At 39.9% G+C, this 22,521-nt stretch overlaps 1 protein-coding gene across 1 annotated transcript; it reads right to left on the minus strand.

Moving 5' to 3' along the window:
• Nucleotides 1–511: 511 nt before the first annotated feature.
• LOC128362941 (C-terminal binding protein 1) lies at nt 512–22,293 on the minus strand. The gene is made up of 11 exons (XM_053323810.1): nt 22,117–22,293; nt 10,449–10,603; nt 8,155–8,299; nt 7,415–7,518; nt 6,673–6,775; nt 6,024–6,148; nt 5,057–5,146; nt 4,573–4,703; nt 3,853–3,980; nt 3,229–3,343; nt 512–2,398 (listed from the first exon to the last, which is right to left on the minus strand). Exons 1-11 carry the CDS (start codon nt 22,154–22,156, stop codon nt 2,203–2,205), a joined length of 1,332 nt encoding a protein of 443 aa, XP_053179785.1. The 5' UTR covers nt 22,157–22,293; the 3' UTR covers nt 512–2,202.
• Between the last annotated feature and the right edge of the window lie 228 nt (nt 22,294–22,521).

The raw sequence follows: 22,521 nt of genomic DNA on the forward strand, positions 1-22,521 counted from the left end.
CTGTTTTTACTACTCAGCTGCTGGTAGAAGGGGATCCAGAAAGCACCGTCACTTAGCTGGCCTGCTAACATCAACAACACATGAACTGGAATCAGTTATCAATTTTCCAGAGAGAAAATAGTGTGATATTTTGACACTGGTGTTGTTTTCAATGTGGGAGTGTGGCCAGTAAATCTAGTCTGTTGTTCTAGTTCCACACATGTTTGTTTTTACTTTGCGCGTAGTGTTTTGTTGTGTATTTAGATGGCAGTCTTTGTAATGATGCCTTGTGGAGAGTACTAGCCACCACCCCTCCTCCCAGTGCTGCTTTTTTAGACACAGATACAACCAAGTCACATTGACACAGGCAGGCAGAACACCATATGTACACATAGACACAGAGGCCACAGAGGGCGGCTAAACGGTATACTCGGGAAGGACCCATCATGAAATGTTAAAGGGATACTAGACTGGAGAAGAAATCAGCACTTTGACATGCTATCAAGTATTGTGCATACATGCTGTCCCTCACACTAATATAACACCGTAGTTTTAGCTCTCAGTTGCAGGTTGTTTTTGATTGATTGATCTGAATGAGCATTTTTCTCCATTAAATATTTTTAAAAAATAGATTCAAAGTTGCAATATGGGAGGCAGTCTGAAATATGAAAGTTTTTTTGGCCTAATTTGAAGAACAGAAGTATTCCTCATCTGTCCTTAACTTGATGTCATGTCTGTACAAGTGAGTTAAACTTCAACTAGGAATCTAAAATGGTTTTGGCAGGCACTGAAGAGTTGATTAACTGATCCGATGGTTTCAGGGATGTGTAGGCTCATTGGTCAAATCCATTGCTGTAAGGGAAGCGACACACTTTTTTTTCAGTGCTGTGTATCATTTGTAAACCTTGGTGTGCTGAAGTGTGCTGAAGTGTTCATGCTCCACAGTTATACAATTACTGTACATAATAGTGGAAGCACTGGCTCATGAAGACATGAGGAAAATAGAGATATTTCCTTTTATGGGACAGTTTCTTTAACTGTAAGCTGCTGCAGTACAAATTCTCAGTGCATCACCTTGTGGACAACCTGCGTCTTTCAGAGAAATAATCTCAACAACTTTGTTTTCTAATAAAACAATCAGGACTTGGGATGAAGTTCGTCATCCCAGCCAAGCATACCATTTTGCCACCTCTCTACAGCCTTCCCTCCCATAACTCCCTCAGTTTGGGTCAAACATTTACACACAAATCCCAAGAGCAAAATCACATGCCCCTTAAACATAACAAACAAAAGCAAACATTAGATCAACTTTAGCTCGTGTTAAAGTTCTTTCTCTAATGTAGCGGGACACGAAAAGGCAAGCAGGTAGAAAAACAAAAGCACTAAGTGGCATAAAAAGGAAATTTTAAAATAAAGATTTAAAAAATAATATACCAACTGCGGAAACTTAATTTCCTGAGATGGTGTGCAAAAAGCTGCCTCTTTTTTTAGGGGGCTTGTTAATTTGGGAACACAAAAAAACAGATATTGTATTCTCAAACCTGTTTGGCTACATAGAGAGATCACATAACCCTTGTTTTGTTAAGACTGGAATACAAATATCAGTATCTTCTTGCCGTAACTCTAAAAACTGTACACAGACAGGTTACATTCATTTCATAACCTACTACTTTTGCTTGTACATCAAACTAAGGAAAGGACACAGAAAAAGAGACATGAAACCCGCCCCTCTAACTTTGGACACACTACAGTCTAAGACAGCAGAATTTGAATCAGTATTTTTTCTTCCCAAATCAGGAGATAGTTATTGATATTTTTTTAATGCCTGGCAGAGGAAACAGTTTAAAACTTGACTATTGTTGGTATGAAGATCAACCTGCGGACCTTTGAGCTCTATAGTCTTTTTCAGTATTTCTGGTTGGAGCAGAGGACAGCTGTCTTGCTCTTTGATTAGAGCATCCAAACAGATATCCACTCCTCCTCCTCTTTATCATCCTCCTCCTTTTCTTCCTCTTTGGAGTGTGAACTTGCTGCCGGGAACCAACTGCCAACGAGTTGTGAATCGATAGTTATTGGGACCTCAACCTGTCGATCTGACACTCTGTGAACCTGTCTGATAACAACTTGTCACTAGGGTACTTATCGCTATGACAACGGTTGTCATGCCAACCGCCTCCGGTCACCAGACAACACGGTCAAGCGTGTGCGTTTGTGTGTGTGTGGCTACAGTTGGTCATTCGGATGCTGCTCTCTGTCGCCCTCTGGTGGCTTCACTGTGTTTTGTCCAGGCGACGGGGCATGTGGAGGGTGTGTGACAGCGGGCGGGAGGGTATGTGTGATGGGCACAGCGCTGGGTACTATGCCTTCAATGGGAGGTGGGAGGCCACCAGCGGGCAAGCTTACCACTCCTTGCGGGTACCTGGATGGGAGAAACAAAGAAATAAACATTAGTCATCAAATTATAGCTGAAAATATGACTTTGTTTTGAACAACAACAAAAACTGATGAGATTTTGAACACAAATAGTGATTTTTTTTAATGTAAGTAATTGTTACTCAGCCCCTCCATTAAAATGAGTAAAGCCAATTAAACTTTGATATATGATTTAGTAGTGCATATTCATAAAGTCAGGAGAGAGAAAAGACTCGTTTTTTTAAAAAGACTGATCAAAATTAATGCAGCACAGGTGGAGATGTGTATGGGTGAAGTTCATAAAATGCTGGATCCTACACCTCCCCTGCATTCACATGATGAACGGCACCTCATGGCTAGTGAACTGATCTTGATGTGTAAAACTGGTGGGCTACGCTGCTACAGTTTCATTGTTTTAACAGAGGGCAATGGCAGCTGACAGCTACAAATAATAACAAATAATCAGCGTGTGTCAAGTTTCATTTCGCCAATATTAATTCATTAAAAAATACCTTGAACAGCTCTCACACTGGCCCTGAAGATGTTGGCATCCCTAGTGACTTAGTGAGAGGTGACTAAACACTGCGGTGTCTGTAGATGCTAGTGGGGTGTAGGCCTATCCCAGCCCAGTGATTGAATGGCATTTGACTGCTAATAAGAATTCTTATGTAATGAATGAATTAGGGGTCTACGTATGTATACCTGGCTGAGCTGAGGACAGAAAAAGATATTTTCTATTTTACATCACAATTGGGAATTGACCCGCTACCCCCCTCATGCTGTTTCGTTAGTGCTGATATCAAATCTGTGAGCAGTAACACACACTGAAGTTATTACCTATAAGCCCCGTTGAGTTCAGGGTGGACGGTAGCTGGGTCAACGCCTGTCCAGTGGTTGTTCTGGGTGAGGAACTCCTTATTCACACAGTTCTTCAGACTGTCTGGTATGCGACCTGGAAAAGAAAATGATGGAATAAGAGGAAAAAAACAAAGAGAGGAAAATTAATATAAAGTGCTCAGATTTAAAATGATTATTAATTACTATTAACTTAAATGAATAGTCAACTATTCTACAATTCGAAGCAGGTTGTTTTTCTTTTTTAAATCTCACTAACCTATTTTCTGCACAGACAAAGTTGGACAACACTGTTCTAGAGGAAGATGAATAAACAGGCCATTGGAAAAAAAAGACAGAGCCCAGTGGGGAAACCGCAAAGCGAGAGAACAGAAAAGAGGGAAAGAATTAAGTGGAAAAGAGAAAGAGAGGAGAGGAAAAGAATGAGGCAGACCTTTAAATATCTCTTAGTGGAAAGAGTGGGAAGGATGCTTTATGCTCGACTGCAGCAGAACACATAAAATATCTCTTTTTAGACTCGTGTTTACATTTTTCAGCAGGGGTCATGTTTTGTGTCTGCAGGAGTGTGTGTGTGTGTGTGTGTGTATGTGTGTGAGTGTGTAGTACCCGTGATAGCCCTTCGGATCTCCCTGGCTGCCTCCTCTCTCATCTCCAGTGAGGCCTGTTCGCTGTACCAGGCAGCATGTGGAGTGCAGATCAGGTTGGGTGCATCCTTCAGCGGGCCCTGACTGAAACTGATACATGTACACATAGTAATCAGTTGGGGCTGATTCTCCTTATCAATCAGTTAATCTTTAACTTAGTTTTGATTAATAGTTGAATTGTTCAGTCTATAAAGCGTCCCATTTCAAATCCAATTTACTCAAATTACTTGTTTTGTCTGCTCAACAGTCCAAAACAGAGAGAAGGAAAAGCAGCAATCAGCATCAATGGAACCACTGTTTTTCATTCTTATTTGATAAAATCTGGAGAATTGATTGATTTTGCTGTCATTTAATCTTTCATCATTCTTTCGCTCATCAGTAAATTTTATTGTGTTAGGGTTAGGGTTGAGTATACCACTATTTAAAACTTGAATCAAACTGAAACTATTCATTCCCCTCTAATTCACATTTTATTTTGCAGCCAAAGTAATTCTAATAAATTAGAAGGGATTTCTGCTCTAAAACCTGTTAAATTTTGTTTCCTCTGAAATTAGAAAATACAGTAGCGGAAAAATAGAAGTTTTATTTTGTAACCCCTAAAACTGTTTTTTAATGAATTAAATGTCAATGATTCACTTGCAATGGCATTTATTGTCACAACAGAGCAGTGTGTGTGTGTTACCTGAAAGGCTCTGTCTCATGAACGTCCAGAGCCGCTCCGCGTATCCTTCCCTCCTTCAGCGCCTGAGCGAGGGCCTTCTCATCCACCAGACCCCCCCTGGCTGTGTTCACCAGAAACGCACCCTGACGCATCTTTAAAAACACACACAAACACAGTTAAAATTTGTTTTTAGATGTTAAAACAAACCACAAGAAAAAAGGCAGTCCATCCACTGACAAACAAATGTTAAGCAAATAAAACTGTACACATGCTTGCTGTCTTAGAAATCTTGTTTTCTGTTCTCAGGTAAAGAATTCCCTTTGAAAACCCAACAATATTAATAAATATGTGAAATTTCCATTTCACTTGACCTCCAAAAGCAAGGTCAGAATTTCTTAAGAGCTGTAGTCCTTTGTGTGTTTGCCACTTTAATATTTATGGTCATGCGATGTAGTAGTTAACGTAGGGATGAATGAATCATTCAAGTGTGCAGCTGTCTTTCCACCTGTTTGATGGTGAAGTCGTTGATCAGGTGGTGGTTGTGTTCATTCAGGCTGCAGTGCAGAGACACACAGTCAGAGTGGAAGAGCAGGTCCTGAGGAGGGAGAGACAAACAGATGCCAAAGATGAATCTAAATGTTCTGTTTATACTTTAAACTAATAGATTCACACTGAGATGAAAACTCTCTGATTAACTAAATCATGCTTTAAATCTTCTGTATACAAAGTATAAGCATCTGTTTGTCAATAACTGGTACCAATTACATGACTTTACAAATTATACCAATTTTACTGTATATTTTTGGCTTTTATTACAGACATGGTTACATTATGTGGTAGTGAGGGTGAGCTCTTGTTGCCACACATTTTGAGTAGGCACCACAGTGAAATGTTAATACACATTGGTCATAGTGGAGTGGGGGGGGGGAGAAGGCAGTGTTTTGTCAGCAAAGAGAGAAGGAGACAGTGGATTTTTTTTTTTCTTAGCCCATTATAAAGCGGATTTGGTCCAAATTGGTTTAAATGCTACTGCTGTGTTCTTATTGGCCAGAAATCTAAAGGCAGTCTACTGGCAGTGGTACTGAGGTGACAAATATTGCAGTCATGGTTGTGGATTTGCTGATACTTGCATTATTTCCAGAGCGACAAAATATAAACTGTCAGCATCCATGATTCAGTCAACCAGTGAGTGTCAGGAGCAAAATGAACTGACTGGCTTTTAAAATGTCAAAAGTGCTCCTTGAAAATCCATTCCTGGTTTTTTCCTGCATCCGTCAGCCTTAAGATAAAATAGTAGATCAATTCATAACAACCGACCATTGAAACCATTGTTTTTTTTCAACACACATAAATGCTGTAAACAGTCTGTAGCTTTCCAACATCTCAACAGAATCGCTCCACTCATAACCCACTGTATGTGTTTTTGTGTGTGTGTGTGTGTGTGTATGTGTGTGTGTGTGTGTGTGCGCTACCTGTAGTGTGGTGACCCTTTGTAGTCCCAGGGATCTCTCTACGCCATCAGCCAAATAAGGGTCATAGAAAATCACATTAAAGCCAAAAACCTTGGCTCGCAGGGCTACAGCCTGGCCCACCCGACCTAGAAACACACAAACACACACACACACACACACACACACAGGAGCATTAAGACAAATTCCACACACGTGAATACACATTTAAATGAAGCACGCAAAACACAATAGTTAACATTTTTGTACACCTCATATTACCTTTTTATTTATTTTTTTGCTTTTTACTTTTAGATTGTATGATGCTGTGGCTACCCACGTCCGCTCATTAAGACTGAAAAAGTTCCCAGACTGAACAGAGAGGAGATTTGCATTCTGCCGCTGGTTAATCCGCTTATATTTTATTGGCAGTAACTCCTTGGGAAGCCAATTTAGCTGAGCTAAGGACAAAACTTCCCAAAATGAAAATGGAAAAGAGAAGAGAAAAAAAACAAGCTTGATGATTAAATACTTCAGCAGTATTCTTCAGAGGCAAACACACCAACACTAAATCAGTCCGACCACTAAACTGTGCACTCCATATTTAAGCTAAATTAACACAGTAAAAAGCTTGACTCTAGAGGCATAATATACTGTATGTGTGTTTACTCACCGAGCCCTATGAGTCCCAGTGTCTCTCCTCTGATCCTCGCGCATCCTGACGCCACCTCACGGATCTGCTCCACGCTCTGAACCCGCGTTCCTTCCCGTAGAGCCTGACATGAATAACAATGTAACACAGACAACAAAAAACATTATAGTTTAATATGAACCATTCACTGAGGCTCATCACATAATATCAGGATTTCAAATGTAGCTAAAAATCTAAATCCTGAACAATTCATTAGATACTCTGATCATGATTGTTACTTATAACTGATTTGATTAGTAACTGTGGAAATTTAAATCATGATAGCTGAATGTGCACCTCTAAGTAACACATGATAATTAGTTCACTTGAATCCAGCTTTATTAACCCTTACATACAGTTCAGGGTCAAATTTGACCAATTTTTACATTTGAAAGCTGTAAAAGCTTGCAATACAAATGTATTTTACTAATTTCTTTTAAAATGGAAATAAAATGCATCTTCAAAAAAAAAAAAAAAGTGCAGCTGATGCACATTTTTTTTGTATAAGCAAAGGTACAAAATTGACCAATGTCTTCATATTCTATAAAATGTTCTCCTGGATCATAAAACAGTGATTGTAAATGTATTTTTCCCCCATAAATAAATATAAAACACTCTGCTTGCTCTCTGACAGCTTCATTAAGGATTAATCAAATTAATTAACCATTTATTAATGACTGATGGGAAATGTATGGATATGAATTAGTATATGGAGGCTACAAACCTGGTGCAGCCAGGTGGTGCGTCGGTACAAGGTGAGGATGTGACACAGCGTGGAGTCCGCCGTCTCCTCCACTGAGGCTGCGGGCATGTTACACACAGCTATGCCTGTTAAACCGTGGAGCAGATAAGGATTAGTGATTGCTTTTCGGCATGTTTGAGGAGAGTGATGAAAGCTATTTTTGGGGGAGAAGTGCAAGTGAACGTGTGATATCAGCAGTTTTAGACACTGCTGTCAGGCTTTAAATAGCAGAGACTCTTGGTGGAAGAAGATAGGGGGATGTGAGGGAAGCTGTAGCTGTTTCCTTTTTTTTTGTTGGCTTATAAAACTTATATTATACTTTTGATAACTAGTGAAAACTTTTGTCAGCTGAGTAATTTAAAATAACATGTGGCTTAATATATTATCTTTTTCGTTTAGGATATTGGCAACTGTACATGAATGACAGCCTTTTGAACAGCCTGTTACTTTGCCTGTTTACGTAGGGAATGGGTAATCAGTAACTAACAGACTATATGAAAATATGCAACTGAACTTCATAATATTACATTCACAAATTTTTGCCCATAGCTGTATTTCTTCTTTTTGTGTGGGCCCTGTAATTATCACTACAAAAGATACAATGATCACCAGTTAATAATTTGGTCTTTTAAAGTATGGTAAGGACATTACCATAGTAACAGGTCAGGAGTGAAGTGCAGCCTAGCATTTGTGTGTGTGTGTGTGTGTGTGTGTGTTCTCACCCAATTCGCCTGCAGATTTGATGTCAATGTTGTCGTAGCCGCTGCCGATGCGGACGATGATACGCAGAGCTTTAAACTTCTCCAGGTCTTCTCTCATCAAAGTGATGGTGTGGTACATCAATGCTCCTACAGCTTCATTCAGCACCTGGACACACACACACACACACACACACACACACACACACACACACACACACACACACACACACACACACACACACACACACACACACACACACACACACACACACACACACACACACACACACACACACACACACACACACACACACACGGTTTGAGTTAGCTAAATTATAAGAACAGAAATAGTTGATAGCTGTTTTCAGAACAATAAGGTAGCGCTTCATTTGAATACATGCAGCACATATTGATAAAGCATAAAGGTAAAGTCATCAGTGTTTGTCTCTGTGGATGTGAGCCAAGTCAATTGTGGCTTTTACGGAAATCACTTATCTTCGCACTCACAGCGTTTCCATGAAAACTTATTTCTTGGTTAAAGTCTTTTTTTTTTGCATGCGCTTTTTATATCGTCCTCATATCCTGTTTTTGAATACCCTGCCGGCTTTTCCTGAACATTACCATGGGAACAAAGCTTTAATAGCCACAGGAATGGAGATAAGGTGTCTCTGCATTTGACGAAAGTGACTAATATCAGCAGGATTCTTCTTCTCATGGGGTTCTCAGTGGCTTCTACTTAAAATGACGCCTTATTGTCTTAATTGAAAATGAAATAATCTGACTTGAAAGCAGATAACGTGATTATCATATAGAATGGGGATATAAAGCTGTGTGAAGAAAAAAAACAGTTCAGCATCTGCCATCACCTTTTAATTGGTTCTCAGTTAATCGTATAATCTTTTACTAACGCTGCCAGTCCTCCTTTCATGTGTGCGAGAAAGGATGGAAATGACATGTGGTTCAATTACAATAAAAAAGGCCCTTTTAATTACACAATGAGGTGGCTGCTTACTAGAGAGCAAGAGAGAGAGAGAGAGAGAGAGAGAGAGAGGGAGGGAGAGAGAGAGAGAGAGAGAAAGAGAGATAGTGAGCAAGGGAAAGCCATCTGTTTCTCCCACGCTGTGGCCTACTGAGCACGCTCACAGAGAGAGTGTGCCTGGCAGTCACCCAGAACGAGACGTAACCCTGCCAGACATACAAACCCATTTACAATCCATAGTGGCGGTGGCAAGATCCGAGCCTGACCCACATTTTAGGTTTGCTCTCTGTCCTCATCTTTATTCTTCTTAACTTTAAATGTTCCACTTTTTCTTCTTCTATACTTCTCATTTTTCTAAGAAGCTTTCACCGTAAAGAGCCAATAATTATTACTAATCTAATGTGGTAACTTTAGCTCCCCTCTTGCTTGCAGCTTTATGAGACTTTAAACTTGATGACATGAAGTTTAACAAGTAGTGCACAATTCACCCTGAGGGCAACGTGAACATTTTTACTATATGCTAATTCATCCAGTTGTGGTTTCACTTAACAACACCACTGAAATCAGGGAATCAGCAAGATTTAATCCTCTGAGGATAATTAGTGTCTGAACAAAATCTAATGCATTTTTTAAAATTTCCATTTAATAATTATTGATATATTTAATTCTGGACCGACCAAAAGGCCAATATTGACATCGTAGTGTGGCTAAAAGACATGCTGCGTCTGTGACATCTCACATTTCTGAAGAGATGTTTTGAAGTCTCTAAATTAAGGAAATCAAAGTGGGGCAAACTACAGACACCATGACTGTGTGCTGACTTATCAATCAAAGGAAGCGTCCAAAAATTTACCCCAGAGATATTTCTAGTTAGTTAGCTATATTTCTATTTTAAATAACAATTTGACTGAACTATATATATTTGTCCACATAATGAAACACTTGAGTTGCTACCATGTTCCTGAAAATATACAAACTGCCTTTCTGCACTGGTTTCAACATGTGACTGTAGTCAGCTTTTCTGCTTTCTATTCAAAAATTGCCATTTTACTACTATTCTACTACCTTTCCTGTCAGCTGCTCGTTCCTCTTCTCACAAGCAAAACATAAAATGTCACAGCTTCATTAAGCTGGTTGTACACTGCTGAATCACAGACGTCACTTTATATAGAATTGCTGAAATGGTATGAACTTCATCCTTTTATTCGTGAAGCTTTTCTTCAAACTTCAGGTCAGATATTTTTACATCAGTTCTGAATATTACAATTTAAATCCCCTCAAGAATATCATGATTATGTGACGTGTGTCCGTTACGTTATGTGGTTAAATGTCGTACCTTCTCGTGGATCTCCTGTGTGGACTGCGCGTCACAGAAGGCCACAGTTGCTACATCTTTTAGGATGGGCATCTCCACAGTGCAGTCGCGCCCGTCCAGCAACGCCACCAGAGGGCGCGGGTGCATGGGCCCGTTCATGATGGGTGGCCTGATGCCTACAAACACACACATGAAAAGAGAGAGAAAGTGTCAGATTGACAGAAGAAAGCAGTGACATGAGCAGGAAACTGTCTTGATTGTCAGAGGAAATAGATATAAAATAATATATAAATAACAGACATCAAATCATTATAATTTATATTGTTGAGTCGTAACACCCACACAACTGCAGACTCCTTAAAGATCGTACAGTATTAAAACTCTTGCTGTGCATTAATTTGATTAATATCTTCCAGCGTTTCTTCAACTTGTCAGCTGATTTCAGTTGTTTGTCATCTATGAAATCTAAAACCGAAGATGTGCAATTGCTTCTGGGCACAGGCGAGGCCCTGCTTAATCTGCATCCCATCATTTTTCCGCTCCAGACTGATGCAATTGCTATGACAACTGTGACAGTAAGCGTGGCGAAAAGAAAGAAAAAAAAAAAGGAGAACTTCCCAGAGCAGCTGTCTATCTGCTGCAGAGCTAATTCCTGTTGAGAGAGGTCATGTTTCACAGCTGTTTCTCTCCTTTTTACTTTTAAGGATTTTTATTGTTTCGCTTGAATTATTTCTTCTTTTTTAAATTATGTTTACTGACTTTTTAAAACACGTAGTAACTGATGAAGATGGAGGAGTTAGGTAGGTAAATAGCATAGTAGAAAACTTGGGGCAAAGACCCACTTAAATGTTCAAAATATCTCTGTGGAATAAAAAAAAGTAATGAGGCAAAAACATCATTATAATTAGAAGTACTCTTTCGTATTTTATCCTGTTCATAGTTCTCATATTTTTATAGTCTAAGACCCTCATAGTCCACTGAAAGTCAATCTGGGGCATTAAGTTCCAGCTGTGGCCTGTAGCACCTCATACCACGCCCCCTTTGGCTCGTGGCTCTTGTCCTCCTCTCATTTCAACATTGTTAAGCTAAGCTGGCCACTACTTTTATTGTAGCTTTAAAAAGAGCAGTAGTTATTAATCTTGTTTTTCTAATATAAAGAGCATCTCTCATATAAAAAACAAATTCTCATTTTAATGTAATATTGTAACAGTTATTAACAGTGGCAAGCATATTTCATTAAATATTTCATAGCTTGTGAGTCTGTAGTAGTCATGTATGTTTGGATTTGTCTGCTCACCAACACTGCTGCAGAAAAGGCTGAGGGGGTGGAGGGAGGGGATTCCTATAGGAAGCACAACATGCCACATCAGATGCAGGTAGATACGATTTAAGTCACAAACACTTCTGGATACCAACAAACAAAAGACCTGTTCCAAAAAAACATAGCTCATCTCTGCATTATACTTTTACATTGTTTTAGAAGCTCAGAGCTCATGCTTTGGCCCAGAATGTGGTTCTTACAAAATAACCATGTAATACTTTAGGATACAGAGCAGTCGTACCCTATTAAACAATGAGTGTTTCAACATATGAATGCATTTGTTTAATCATGCTCATTATTTAGTTTTAAATCATTCATTACAACATTAGTGGCTCAGGAGGTAGAGCAGTCGTCTGGTAATCTGAAGGTTCCTGGTTTGATTCCAGCTCCTCCCGACAGCATGACGGAGCATCCTTGAACAAGACACTGAACCTCTAACTGCTCCCAGTGAGCAGGTTGATGCCTCTCAGTGATTAAACAGTTAATGAGCTATAAATGTAGATGCTTTAAATTTTGTGTGGCATGTCGCTTTATATTCATATGTAGCTTCGATACTTCCAGGAGTCAGTGGTGAGCTACACAACTGACTACACATATGATTTTTTTTTTTTTTTTTTTTAAATGTGTTCAAAATTGTATTCATGTGTGTGTGTGTGTTTATGGCGGATACCCTGATGAAGACAGCTCACTGCAGAAATGTTGGCAGGGATTAAAATTAGCACCAGCTACCAGCCAAATGCTGACAAAATATGCAAATGGCTGGTAGATCTAGTTCACTCACCAGCCAAGAAAACAATGATAATCTGTTGAGTGACTGGAAAAATTTGAACATTCACTAGCCATTTGAAAGTTGGCCACAAAAGTTAATTATAACACAATCTAATTTTATCAACTGCAGAAGTTCCCTCTGGGATACAAGCACCCCTGGTAGGGAAACACTGTTATAGATTATGTCACAAATACATATTATGCACAAATATGCAATGCAAACATGATATTTCATAGCTGAAAAGGGGTAAATGACTAAAATCAGTAGACAGATAGTAGAAGGTACAGCAGTTCATATGAAGGAGTGAGACTTGTCATAAGAGACGGCCACCAAGTGAAATCAGACTGAAATCAGTCAGTAACTGAGTAGAGTGAGCCTCCTCTGCAACTTTTCCACAGGATGTATTATTAAATCATCCATTCAAATTGAACCATTAACCTCAAAGTGTTGCATGGCCTTGAAGTTGCATTTAACAAGGCAGATAAGGAGGATATGCAGTGTGCCTTTTTTCAGGTTTAACAAAAGCATGTTACATTTTTTTTAGTTTTCCTTAACAATTCCCTCCCACTACAATCTGCCTGGATCTCTCGGTTTGTCTCTCTACAGCTGATTTAAGGGTCAGTCACGGACAAATCGACTGATACCTTAGACATCTGAGGGACATTCATATCCATTCAGAAGAGCATCTGAGACAGGAAGTTGGGTCTCTTTGATATGTAAAGCTTTTACAGCCCTAATAAACACATAGTTATGCGTCTGCTGATGCTGACTGTACCCATCACTCATTTCTGACTTATTTCTATCATTCATGCTAACATCTCAAATACATGACTTCCTTTTTCATTTCACTCAAAATATTCCAAAATATTTTCTGACCTCCAGATGGATATAAAAATTGGCACATTTTCTAACTGTTTCACAGCTGCATGAGCTAACATCATGAGAACGTAGCTAAATTATTAAACCAGCCATTTCTAAATCAGCATCCTATAGTCAATACAATGTTATGAATGCCAAGGATCCCTGAGAATTGTGGACTTGTGGACAGAAGTTTGGCAGCTTCAATCCCACAAATTAGTTTGGAAAATCTGGGAAGGGTAACTGAGTAACAATCTTCCCATAACAGCTATCATTAAAAGAGCGAAAGAGCGAAATACATTTTAAAAAGGAAAAAAAGCCTCTCTCGAAAACTCTTATAGCAGTATGCATCAGTAATAACGTCTTTGTATTTTGCATTTAGCTTACTGTAAAATGTAACATGTGAATGTGAAAGCTCTTGTTGGTGAACAGTTCTTTAAATACACCACGCTTAATGACGCTTTTTACAGCTAATAATAAGCATTGTTACTGCATTGAAAATTATTTGGCCAGTTAACATTTGTGTGTTTCTGGTGTTTTTCCCCCCCTCCATCTGCTTCAGTGGAGCAGCTCAGTGACCACAATGTGAGGACTGTGTTGTACTGGGCAGCTCCCAGGAGTGAATAAGTACAGCTGTATGAATAATATGAATAAGAAGCATGGGGGGGGGGGGTACTGAAAAAAAACATGCAATAAACTTCCCTGGACAAATATAGACAGATAGTCTTCCTGTTTCTCATGGTAAATGCAGTTCCAGCAAATTAATGTATTGTTTAGTATTTCAACTATTTCTCAGTGAGCCTCTCTGTTTGTTGAGTGAGCCGGTGTGCATGCATGAGGAAATAATGTATACAGCAATCGCGTGCATTTCTGGTTCACGCTCCAGTGTGCTGCAGTGTTCACGGCGTGGCTGTAACAGGATACAAGTGTTCAGAATCTGTATTTATAGAACAGAAATCAGGGGTGAAGTCTTTGTTATGTTTTTAAAAAGTGATATTGAGATTTGAGGATACTTTTCTTAAAAAAAAAACATACTTATTGTCCATTTTTAAACTAGCATGCACATACAGTACTTCCTCTTGCATGCATCATGCAGCAGAGTGTACACAGAGCTGTGTGACTACGGTGGTTAGGTTCAATTTTGGTTGCATGTGGTAATCATCCTGTGAACAAGACAGGTTTGATTCTCACACTCTGATCTGAGCAGACTTACTTTAAGTGCCTGTATTGAATTATCGTTCAGCTCAGTTACTGTTTCAGTTCAATACATTTTGGTTTTATTTGGTGCTGTTGTGATACTTTAAATTTCCATTGAGATGAATGAAGTATTTTTTATTCTTTATTCTTAAATGTCTACAAATCTGTATCACTTCGTTTTTGCAGCACCAACAGCTCATCTAGTCACTCTATAAACATAAAATCCCTTTCTGCCTGCTTTTAATGTCAAAACAAAGCTGAATGATGAAAAACTGCATTCATGCTGCACTTAGAAGTTACATAGGAGCAAAGACAACTTCCATCACTCAATTTCTCTATTGTCTTCTTATCGCCATCGTCAGATTACAGCATGAAACTTGATCTGATGAAGCTGCCCCCATAGTGCAGTGAGACCAATAAGGTGAAACTCAAATCCTACTCACAAAGCCTTTTGTGGCCCTGGTAAAACATTAGCTTTTCCGTAATAGGATTTGCCTGGAGGCCATTACACTTACACATCAATACAAAATCAATGGTGCATAGCTGAGAAATTGGAATTCATCAACAGCAAAAAGTACTTCAGCTTTGACGCCTCTGTAACTTGAATGTAATCATAAGTAGCTCACTTGCCTTTAGGTGCTGCACTCGACAGTATTTTTTTTGGCTCTCAGACTCAGATTTCATAATCTGAGAACTGAGCAGAGACACTTGGAAACAAAATGTGATTCAGAGATGTGTTCACCAGCACTAAACAATGAAAACTGGTGCTTCCAATCGCTTGTGCAGCAGAATGGCGTTTTTGGAGAGAGTAACAGAAATTCCAGACATTTCTACAGCTCACACTTGGTCACAGTGAGGGAGGAAATAGCTCTCATTCCAGCACCAAGCATGACCTTGGGAGGACCAGCACTACTGACTGCTGAGTAGTACTATAATGATAAAACACTTTCTGCCTCTCCCACACACGCAAACCTCAGAGCTGTAAATATAGATGCTCTCTCTCTGTCTCTCTCTCTCTCTCTCTCTGTTTTTCTTAAATCGAACAAACTCAAATGGCAGTTATCTCTCTCTCTTTATTAATGTTTTTTTCTCGCTTTCCTGTCAGATTAAACACGTATTAGTAGTAATTCTTTATTATATTAAATAATTGCTCACTCTGCTCAGTTTTTAAATTCTAAAACCTCAACCATCTCTACTCTCCCTCTCATTATATTCAATACTCCAGTACATACTATCTCCCTCCCAACCCCCATAACCCTGGGTTGGGTGACTGCTGGGGGCTTTCACATTGCAAACAGACCTCTTGACAGCCAACGGGAGCCACAGCCCTAGCTCTGCTCTCGCCCTCCAACCAGGCTTTCTCTGTGTGCAAGCTTTGATTCAGATTTACTACTGTATCTGCTACAACATTTCAAGGCAATGCAGTAGCAGTGATTTGCAACTGAGGCAACGTCAAAAATGATTGTTCATAGAAACAATAACCATCTGCATAATAATGACTTTGCCTGTGCAGTTAGTGCTGAAGGAGACACTGAATTACATCTTTCTTCAAGGTGTCCCTTGGAAGATTTGTAATCACACAGAAATTGTGCTAATTCTGTTTGACTGACATTTCAAGATGAGAAAAGCATCTGCCAGTGACTGCTGGGACCACAGAAAGTGCCAGTGGGAAAGCCCTGCAGTCTGCCTGTATCCAGCTGTCACTGACCAGTCCACGAGAACAGCTGGATTTTTGTCCCAGGGGAACAAGACAATGTTTTTGGACTGTCAGTCAACAAAGACAATGTGTAATATCAGCGTTTTGCATGTGCAGGGCACCGGGAAATCTGCCAGTCTTGACAGCGAGTGATCTGCCGAAACAGGCCGGAAGTCCCTGGTTTTGACCCACACAAGAGAATCACACCACAGTGTGTTATTACACTCTTAAAGGGGACGTATCATGCATATTTCCTGGTCTATATTTATATTCTGGAGCTCTGCTAGAATATATTTGCATGATTTACAGTTCACAAAATTCCTTATTCATTTTATACTGGCTCTTTATGCAGCCCCTCAGTCCAGTCTCTGTCTGAAACAGGCCGTTTTACCTCCTGTCTCTGTAAGGCCCCCTCCTGATGAGCCCAGTCTATTCTGATTGGCCAGATGCCTCTCAGATCGGGAGGCTAGACAAACAGTAGTAGTTGGACTTAACTTGTTTCACTCACTCTGTACTTGAAATTGAAACTTCTTAAATATATCTGTACATGTTCAATCTGAAATATGTGAGTGGACAATGTGAGCAACTCATGGAACAGCCTTGGCAACAACCTTCGCAACAAGCTTAGCAACAAAGGCTACTAATGGACTGCTTTTGACTTGCAGGGACTATTTTTAATGTAGACATCCAAAATGTAGACATTCAATATGTCCGTTGAAAACTAGAGGACTCATTTCTATGGCAGCTGCGTGTAGTTTAATATACAAACATTTAACAGTAAAAAGACTATAAATCTGAGCTGAAATAATTAGCTGATTGAACAATTAGTCAATGGATATAAAAAATAATCCCTCATTTCAGCTTCTTAGTTGTGTGGAATTGCTGGCGTGTTTTTTTTTGGTTTTTTTTCATTTTTCTTTTATCATTGTAAACTAAAGTATTATTCGGTTTTGGCCTGCTGTTCAGACGCAAGACAGTTCAAAACATTCTCTAAGCTTTAAGAAATGGTTTTATCCTATAAAAATAATGAAAATATGTAACCCGGACATGTGCCTCACTTTCACAGCCATGGCATACTGACCTTTCACATATAATTCGAACAAAGCAAGTGTCTGTCCAGCCTATTCAAACTGCAATTCACACACCTCTACAAAACATTTCTGCTCATTGCCAAAGACACCCACACAACTAGCTGCTGTTAAGTGCTTTCTTTGGTTTTTCAGTTCTTAAATAAGGTTAGACTTCTCCAAATTAAATCTCCTTTCAGGCCCTTTCCAGCTAAACTGAAAGCGAATCCCTCGCAGATGACACATCCACATTTCAGACACAGTGTTTGAATTTTTCACCGCGTAACCGCAGAGAATAGAGGAGAGGGGTTGCTGTCGGCACCTGTGATCAGCCAGCCGCCAGCAACTGTAGCAACCAACCATCGAGCCGAGGCACGGCTGATTTATAATGTTACTGGCTCTTGTGGCATGCAGCAACATGGCGTGGTTTAAAAGCCCCTATATCCTCGTCTCTCACCCCCTTAGTGTTGATTTCACCATCCCTTCATGTCTCTTCATCTCAATTTCTCATTTCAGGCTCTCTTACCCAGGCTTTCTTTATCTTCCTGGCCATTTCCTCTTTCCCCCCTGTTCAGCGCATTTCTCTAGCTATGAGAAAAGTCTAGTTTTATATCTTCATTGTATTTATATTCTTAATAATGTCTGAATATCCAGGTACAAAATGCCCCAGCAGATTCACATTGTCTGCAGCCTTTGATTCCTTCTTTCTTCCTTTCTGTCTCCTGCCTCTCGCTGCTCACATTTTAGTTCCCAGGGTGGAAAGATGAGAAGTCAGACATATCCCCCACCGCCAGTCCTCCCTCCTTCACACACTCACACACTCACACACTCACACGCACACACACCCATACACATACACACACCCCCTGCCCCACCCACACATACAAAAATACAGGTGCATACTCAGCACACCAGTCCACGTCGGTCTACATGACTAATATACAGTGATATATCATATAAACAAGTGCTTACACATGAAAATGGTCACCATGCAGGCGCTTTATCTTTTACTCTCTAACAAAAACACACAGACACACACACAAGGGCCTAATTTGCAGGTACAGTATCAGCAAGCCAGTTCAGGTTTGTCAGCTTTTTGTTCCCTTCACTAAGACAACAGCTGCAAAACAGACAAGGAGATACACTAATGTTTGGCAGCAGCTTGGTTTTTAGCGACCAATTCAGGGTTTGATGATGGCGATTATAGTTCCAGCTGTACTGTTATTGCACGCTTGAGCCAGAGCAGAGCTAAACCCTGTGCATATTTACTGATTCCTCAATTTTATAGCAGCTCTAACTTGCTTGTTGGTACAGATAGATGCTGAATGGAGAGCAGTTGTTGTTTGAAAGGAGCCTTGCAATATGACTACCGCATAGGTCAAAATAAATAGATCAATAACAAGCTATACAGACACAGGAGCGGCCTCCCACATATGCCTGTATTGAATCAGAGTCCAGTGGATCACAGTAGAAATGTACAGTGCTGCAGGCTGGATATGCGGCTTTTAAATGTGCCTAGAAAACATATGTCTGTTGATAAATATGTTCATTTTAATTGTGTAGCAGCGAAATCAATATTTTATTTTTTTTTGGGATGGGTTTCACCGGTAGACTCTACTGGCTTATCAATTGTCAAAAACAAAACAAAACAGTGGGGAAATAAAGGAAGCTTTAACAATATTTGGATGACAGGAACTACTCCATTTAAATACAAACTACAACTGGATTATTGTATAGTATGACAGTCAGATCATTATATTGGATTCACCATTAATGTGCAAAAATTAAGTCACAATTACTATGAAGTTTCAATTGAACTGGAGTCAGTTTTGATTATCTGGAGTAAATGTGCTCTATTAGTGGATTATTAGTAATGTGTGGCATTCACTGTATTCAGATTAGTAGGGTTTTCAAACTCCCCAGTTTTTTTAAAAAGGAAATGTTACTGTTTATTTCCATTTAAAGTTTTCATGTTGTGATTAACAGTCGGTATGACTGTGACTGTTACTGACTCACAGAGTATTAATAGTTGATAGTATTCAGTTTGTCTGCATGGGATTTATTTTATAATAACTTGCCTTGATGTGATCACAGTAGATCCACAGTCCCTCATTAACTCCTTTAGTCTACCACATTCTTATTTACTTATTAAGATTTTGGATGAAAAACTGCTCATTTTAAATAATGTGACAATCAAAGTAACTGTACATTTTGCATTCTTTTAAGATATAGTCACCTCGTAAAACATTGTTGTACAATTTTTCCGGTGCTGACAGTGTACATAAATCTATGTGTGATGACAACAATAGGAAATATGTGGCAGGGTGCTTGTGGGCAGCTATTTCTGAGCACCTCTTACATACAGAAGATGCCAGCTGAGCAAGTTGTTTAATCTGCAGGTCTCGCTCTAAACAGACACACCTGACTCTGCTGACGTATAAATTCATAACAATAATAAGTGCATGGTGCTGAGTAATTACTGATTTTCATTAAGGTGTCATAAGTTGAATTATAGCTTACAAACTAATTCTTGTTTTGGCATGTTACATTGTGGGCCTGTTATTTTGCTGACTGTCTAGTCAGAATGCTAATTATATTTTCCTTTTTGTGAAGTATTACGGTCTAAATAAAATGCACAACTGGTTTTCAAGTAGTTAAATATAGGTGATAAACATTATTTTGGCGTGGACTGAGTGTATGGTTGAGATGTTTTCTCAGCTTTCATTAGCTCATAGCTGCTAAATCTTTCACTGTCGCTTCCTCTTTTTTTTAGCTCAGGCTTTATATATATGCTATATATACACACTTCATACAGTAGATGTCTAAGTGTTGTCAAGTATGCCTGCTTGGGTGTCTTTTTTTTAAACTAGTTTATGAGTCTCTTCTTAAATGTCAGTGAAACCTGTCAAAATGCTCATCCGAAGTGGTGTAGCTCAAAAGCAGTTAAGCTAGTTTGACATGACATGTTATTTATCATTCGACTAATACAGTTACAAAATACATGCTGTACTGTTTTCGTGATAGGACGTCTTAATATATGAGCAATTTTAACCTGAAACAAGTTTGTCTGTTATTATAATTTTTAAGTAGTTTTGCATTGTGCAGATGTGCTGCTTGACTTTTACACTAATAGCACTTTTAGTTGATGTTTGGTTTTAAGTTTTCCAAGTTGACAATGTGTCACAACTTGAGCACTTCCCTTGATTTGGTCATAGACGTCAGTAGCTGTCAATATGGAACATGATGATCGGAAACTGCCTGAAGTTACAAAGCACCACAACATGAGTCATGGTCATGTTGTACATTCAAATATACCAAATTACACCCAAAAAAGCCTTCCACTGAGTAATAAGGTAACACTCCTGTTTTTAACCAGAAAATCTGCTTTTACAAAGTGTTGGGGATAAATGACGTATCACTGATTTGTATCACTGATGTGAGCCGTTATGATCAGATCAGAAATGACTCCACACTCATTGATCCAAAACATGAATCAGCATAACCGTCAGTTACCAGGGATGAAGAACCGATTTTAAAGCAGCTCTCAAAAGGTTGAACGATCTTCACTGTGCGGCCGAAACAGATCCAATGACCAGATCAGTGTCATGATTATTGACTGGTGGTGATTTGTTGCGAGAGCATCTGAAGGGGGAAAAAAAAAAAAGCAACCCTCCCTGAACCATAACGGACAGTCGTTATTCCTGTGACCTTGGACTCTCGTGCTGTTAGGCGTAGTTGGGGGCGGGTATGGAGGAGTCTCTCCCGAAAGCGAGGGGGTTGGGGGGGGTAAGGAAAAAGATCAGAGATGCAACTTTAATCTTTGATGTCATCAAGAGACACAGCCCGCAGCCTGTTGATGACATCACAGATTACAATCTCTGGTTTCCTTTTTGGAGAGCACAAATTCATATTAAGATCACAATAATTCAGCTTAAGGGTGGATGATCATTTATCCTCACCCCCCACCCCCTCCTCCCCCTTCTTTCACACCCAAACCTTACACACACACACACACACACACACACACACACACCCCACACACACCCCACACACCCCCACCCTGCTTATTCCCTACCTTGATCCAGTTTTCGAGAATAGTCTTTCCCAGCCCCTATCATAAGACGCATCTGTCACCTGTGTGTGAATCCGGTTGAGTGCATGCATGTGTATACTTGTGTGTGAGTTGACTTGTGTGTGTGTGTGTGTGTGTGTGTGTGTGTGTGTGTGTGTGTGTGTGTGTGAATGAATGTATGTGTGTGTGTGTGTGTGTGTGTGTGTGTATTTGTGTGCGTGCGCGCAACCACTCTCCATAGAAGAAACACAATGAAAGGGAAATATGTGTCATGTCCTTGCTAGCCCTCGAAGGAGAGGGAGATCTATTTCTGTTGCCACAAATGGAGGTGTTCAAACAGCCTTCAATAGCAGAGATTTGCCTCTTCACACACACTCACACACACACACACACACAAACACACACACACACACAGACACACACACACACGTAGAGAGAGAGAGAGAGCTAGAGAAAAGGCTAATCATTCTTGTGAGGCGGGAGAGACTCTGAGCGAAATGCACAGATGAAAAAGATAATAGAGAGTGAGAGAGAATTAAGAGAAGGAGGAGGAGACGGAAAAAGAGAGAGAGAAGGGGGAGGGGAGGAGGAAGGCAGAATAATGTACACTGAGTTCACAAATATTGGCACACACACACACACACACACAGGCACACACAGAGAGAGACACACACAGTTCCCACATAAAAGCAGAGTGCTAGTTGTTTACCTAGAGGCATGCCTTTGTTGAGGAGATGTGAGCTTCCCATGGTGTGTTCCCCTGCCGGCCAGCACAGAACAGAAACCTACAGTCTTCACACAGCAGACATGAACAGGAATCCAGTCAGCATATGGCGGCTGTGGCCAGCTACCTCGCTTCCCTTAGTCCTTCTCCCAGCCCCTTAGTGACAAGCATACACATGTGCTCCCCCTCTTCTCTCTCTCTCTTTCTCTCTCCCTCTCTCTCACTCTCTCTCTCTCTCTCTGTGTCTCTCTCTCTCCCCTCCCTTCCGTCCCCTTCACTCGCCGGCACTCTATCTGTCTTACCCCCCTCCCTTCTTCCCTTTCGTCTCTAGCTACCTCCCTCCCTTCCCTTTCTCACTTTCTATTACAGCAAATCTCTCTGTCTTTCCGT

The sequence above is a fragment of the Scomber japonicus genome, chromosome 8, assembly GCF_027409825.1.
Source record: "Scomber japonicus isolate fScoJap1 chromosome 8, fScoJap1.pri, whole genome shotgun sequence".
Classification (NCBI taxonomy): Eukaryota; Metazoa; Chordata; class Actinopteri; order Scombriformes; family Scombridae; genus Scomber; species Scomber japonicus.

Bases quoted from the DNA above. Each gene is read 5' to 3' on its own strand.
- LOC128362941 (XM_053323810.1), bottom strand. From the start codon at position 22,156: ATGGGAAGCTCACATCTCCTCAACAAAGGCATGCCTCTAG. The intron at 4,704-5,056 runs GTGGAAAGACAG...GTGTTTTTAAAG, and splicing joins ACGACTTCACCATCAAACAG to ATGCGTCAGGGTGCGTTTCT. The intron at 3,344-3,852 runs GTACTACACACT...TTTCTTTTCCAG, and splicing joins GATCCGAAGGGCTATCACGG to GTCGCATACCAGACAGTCTG.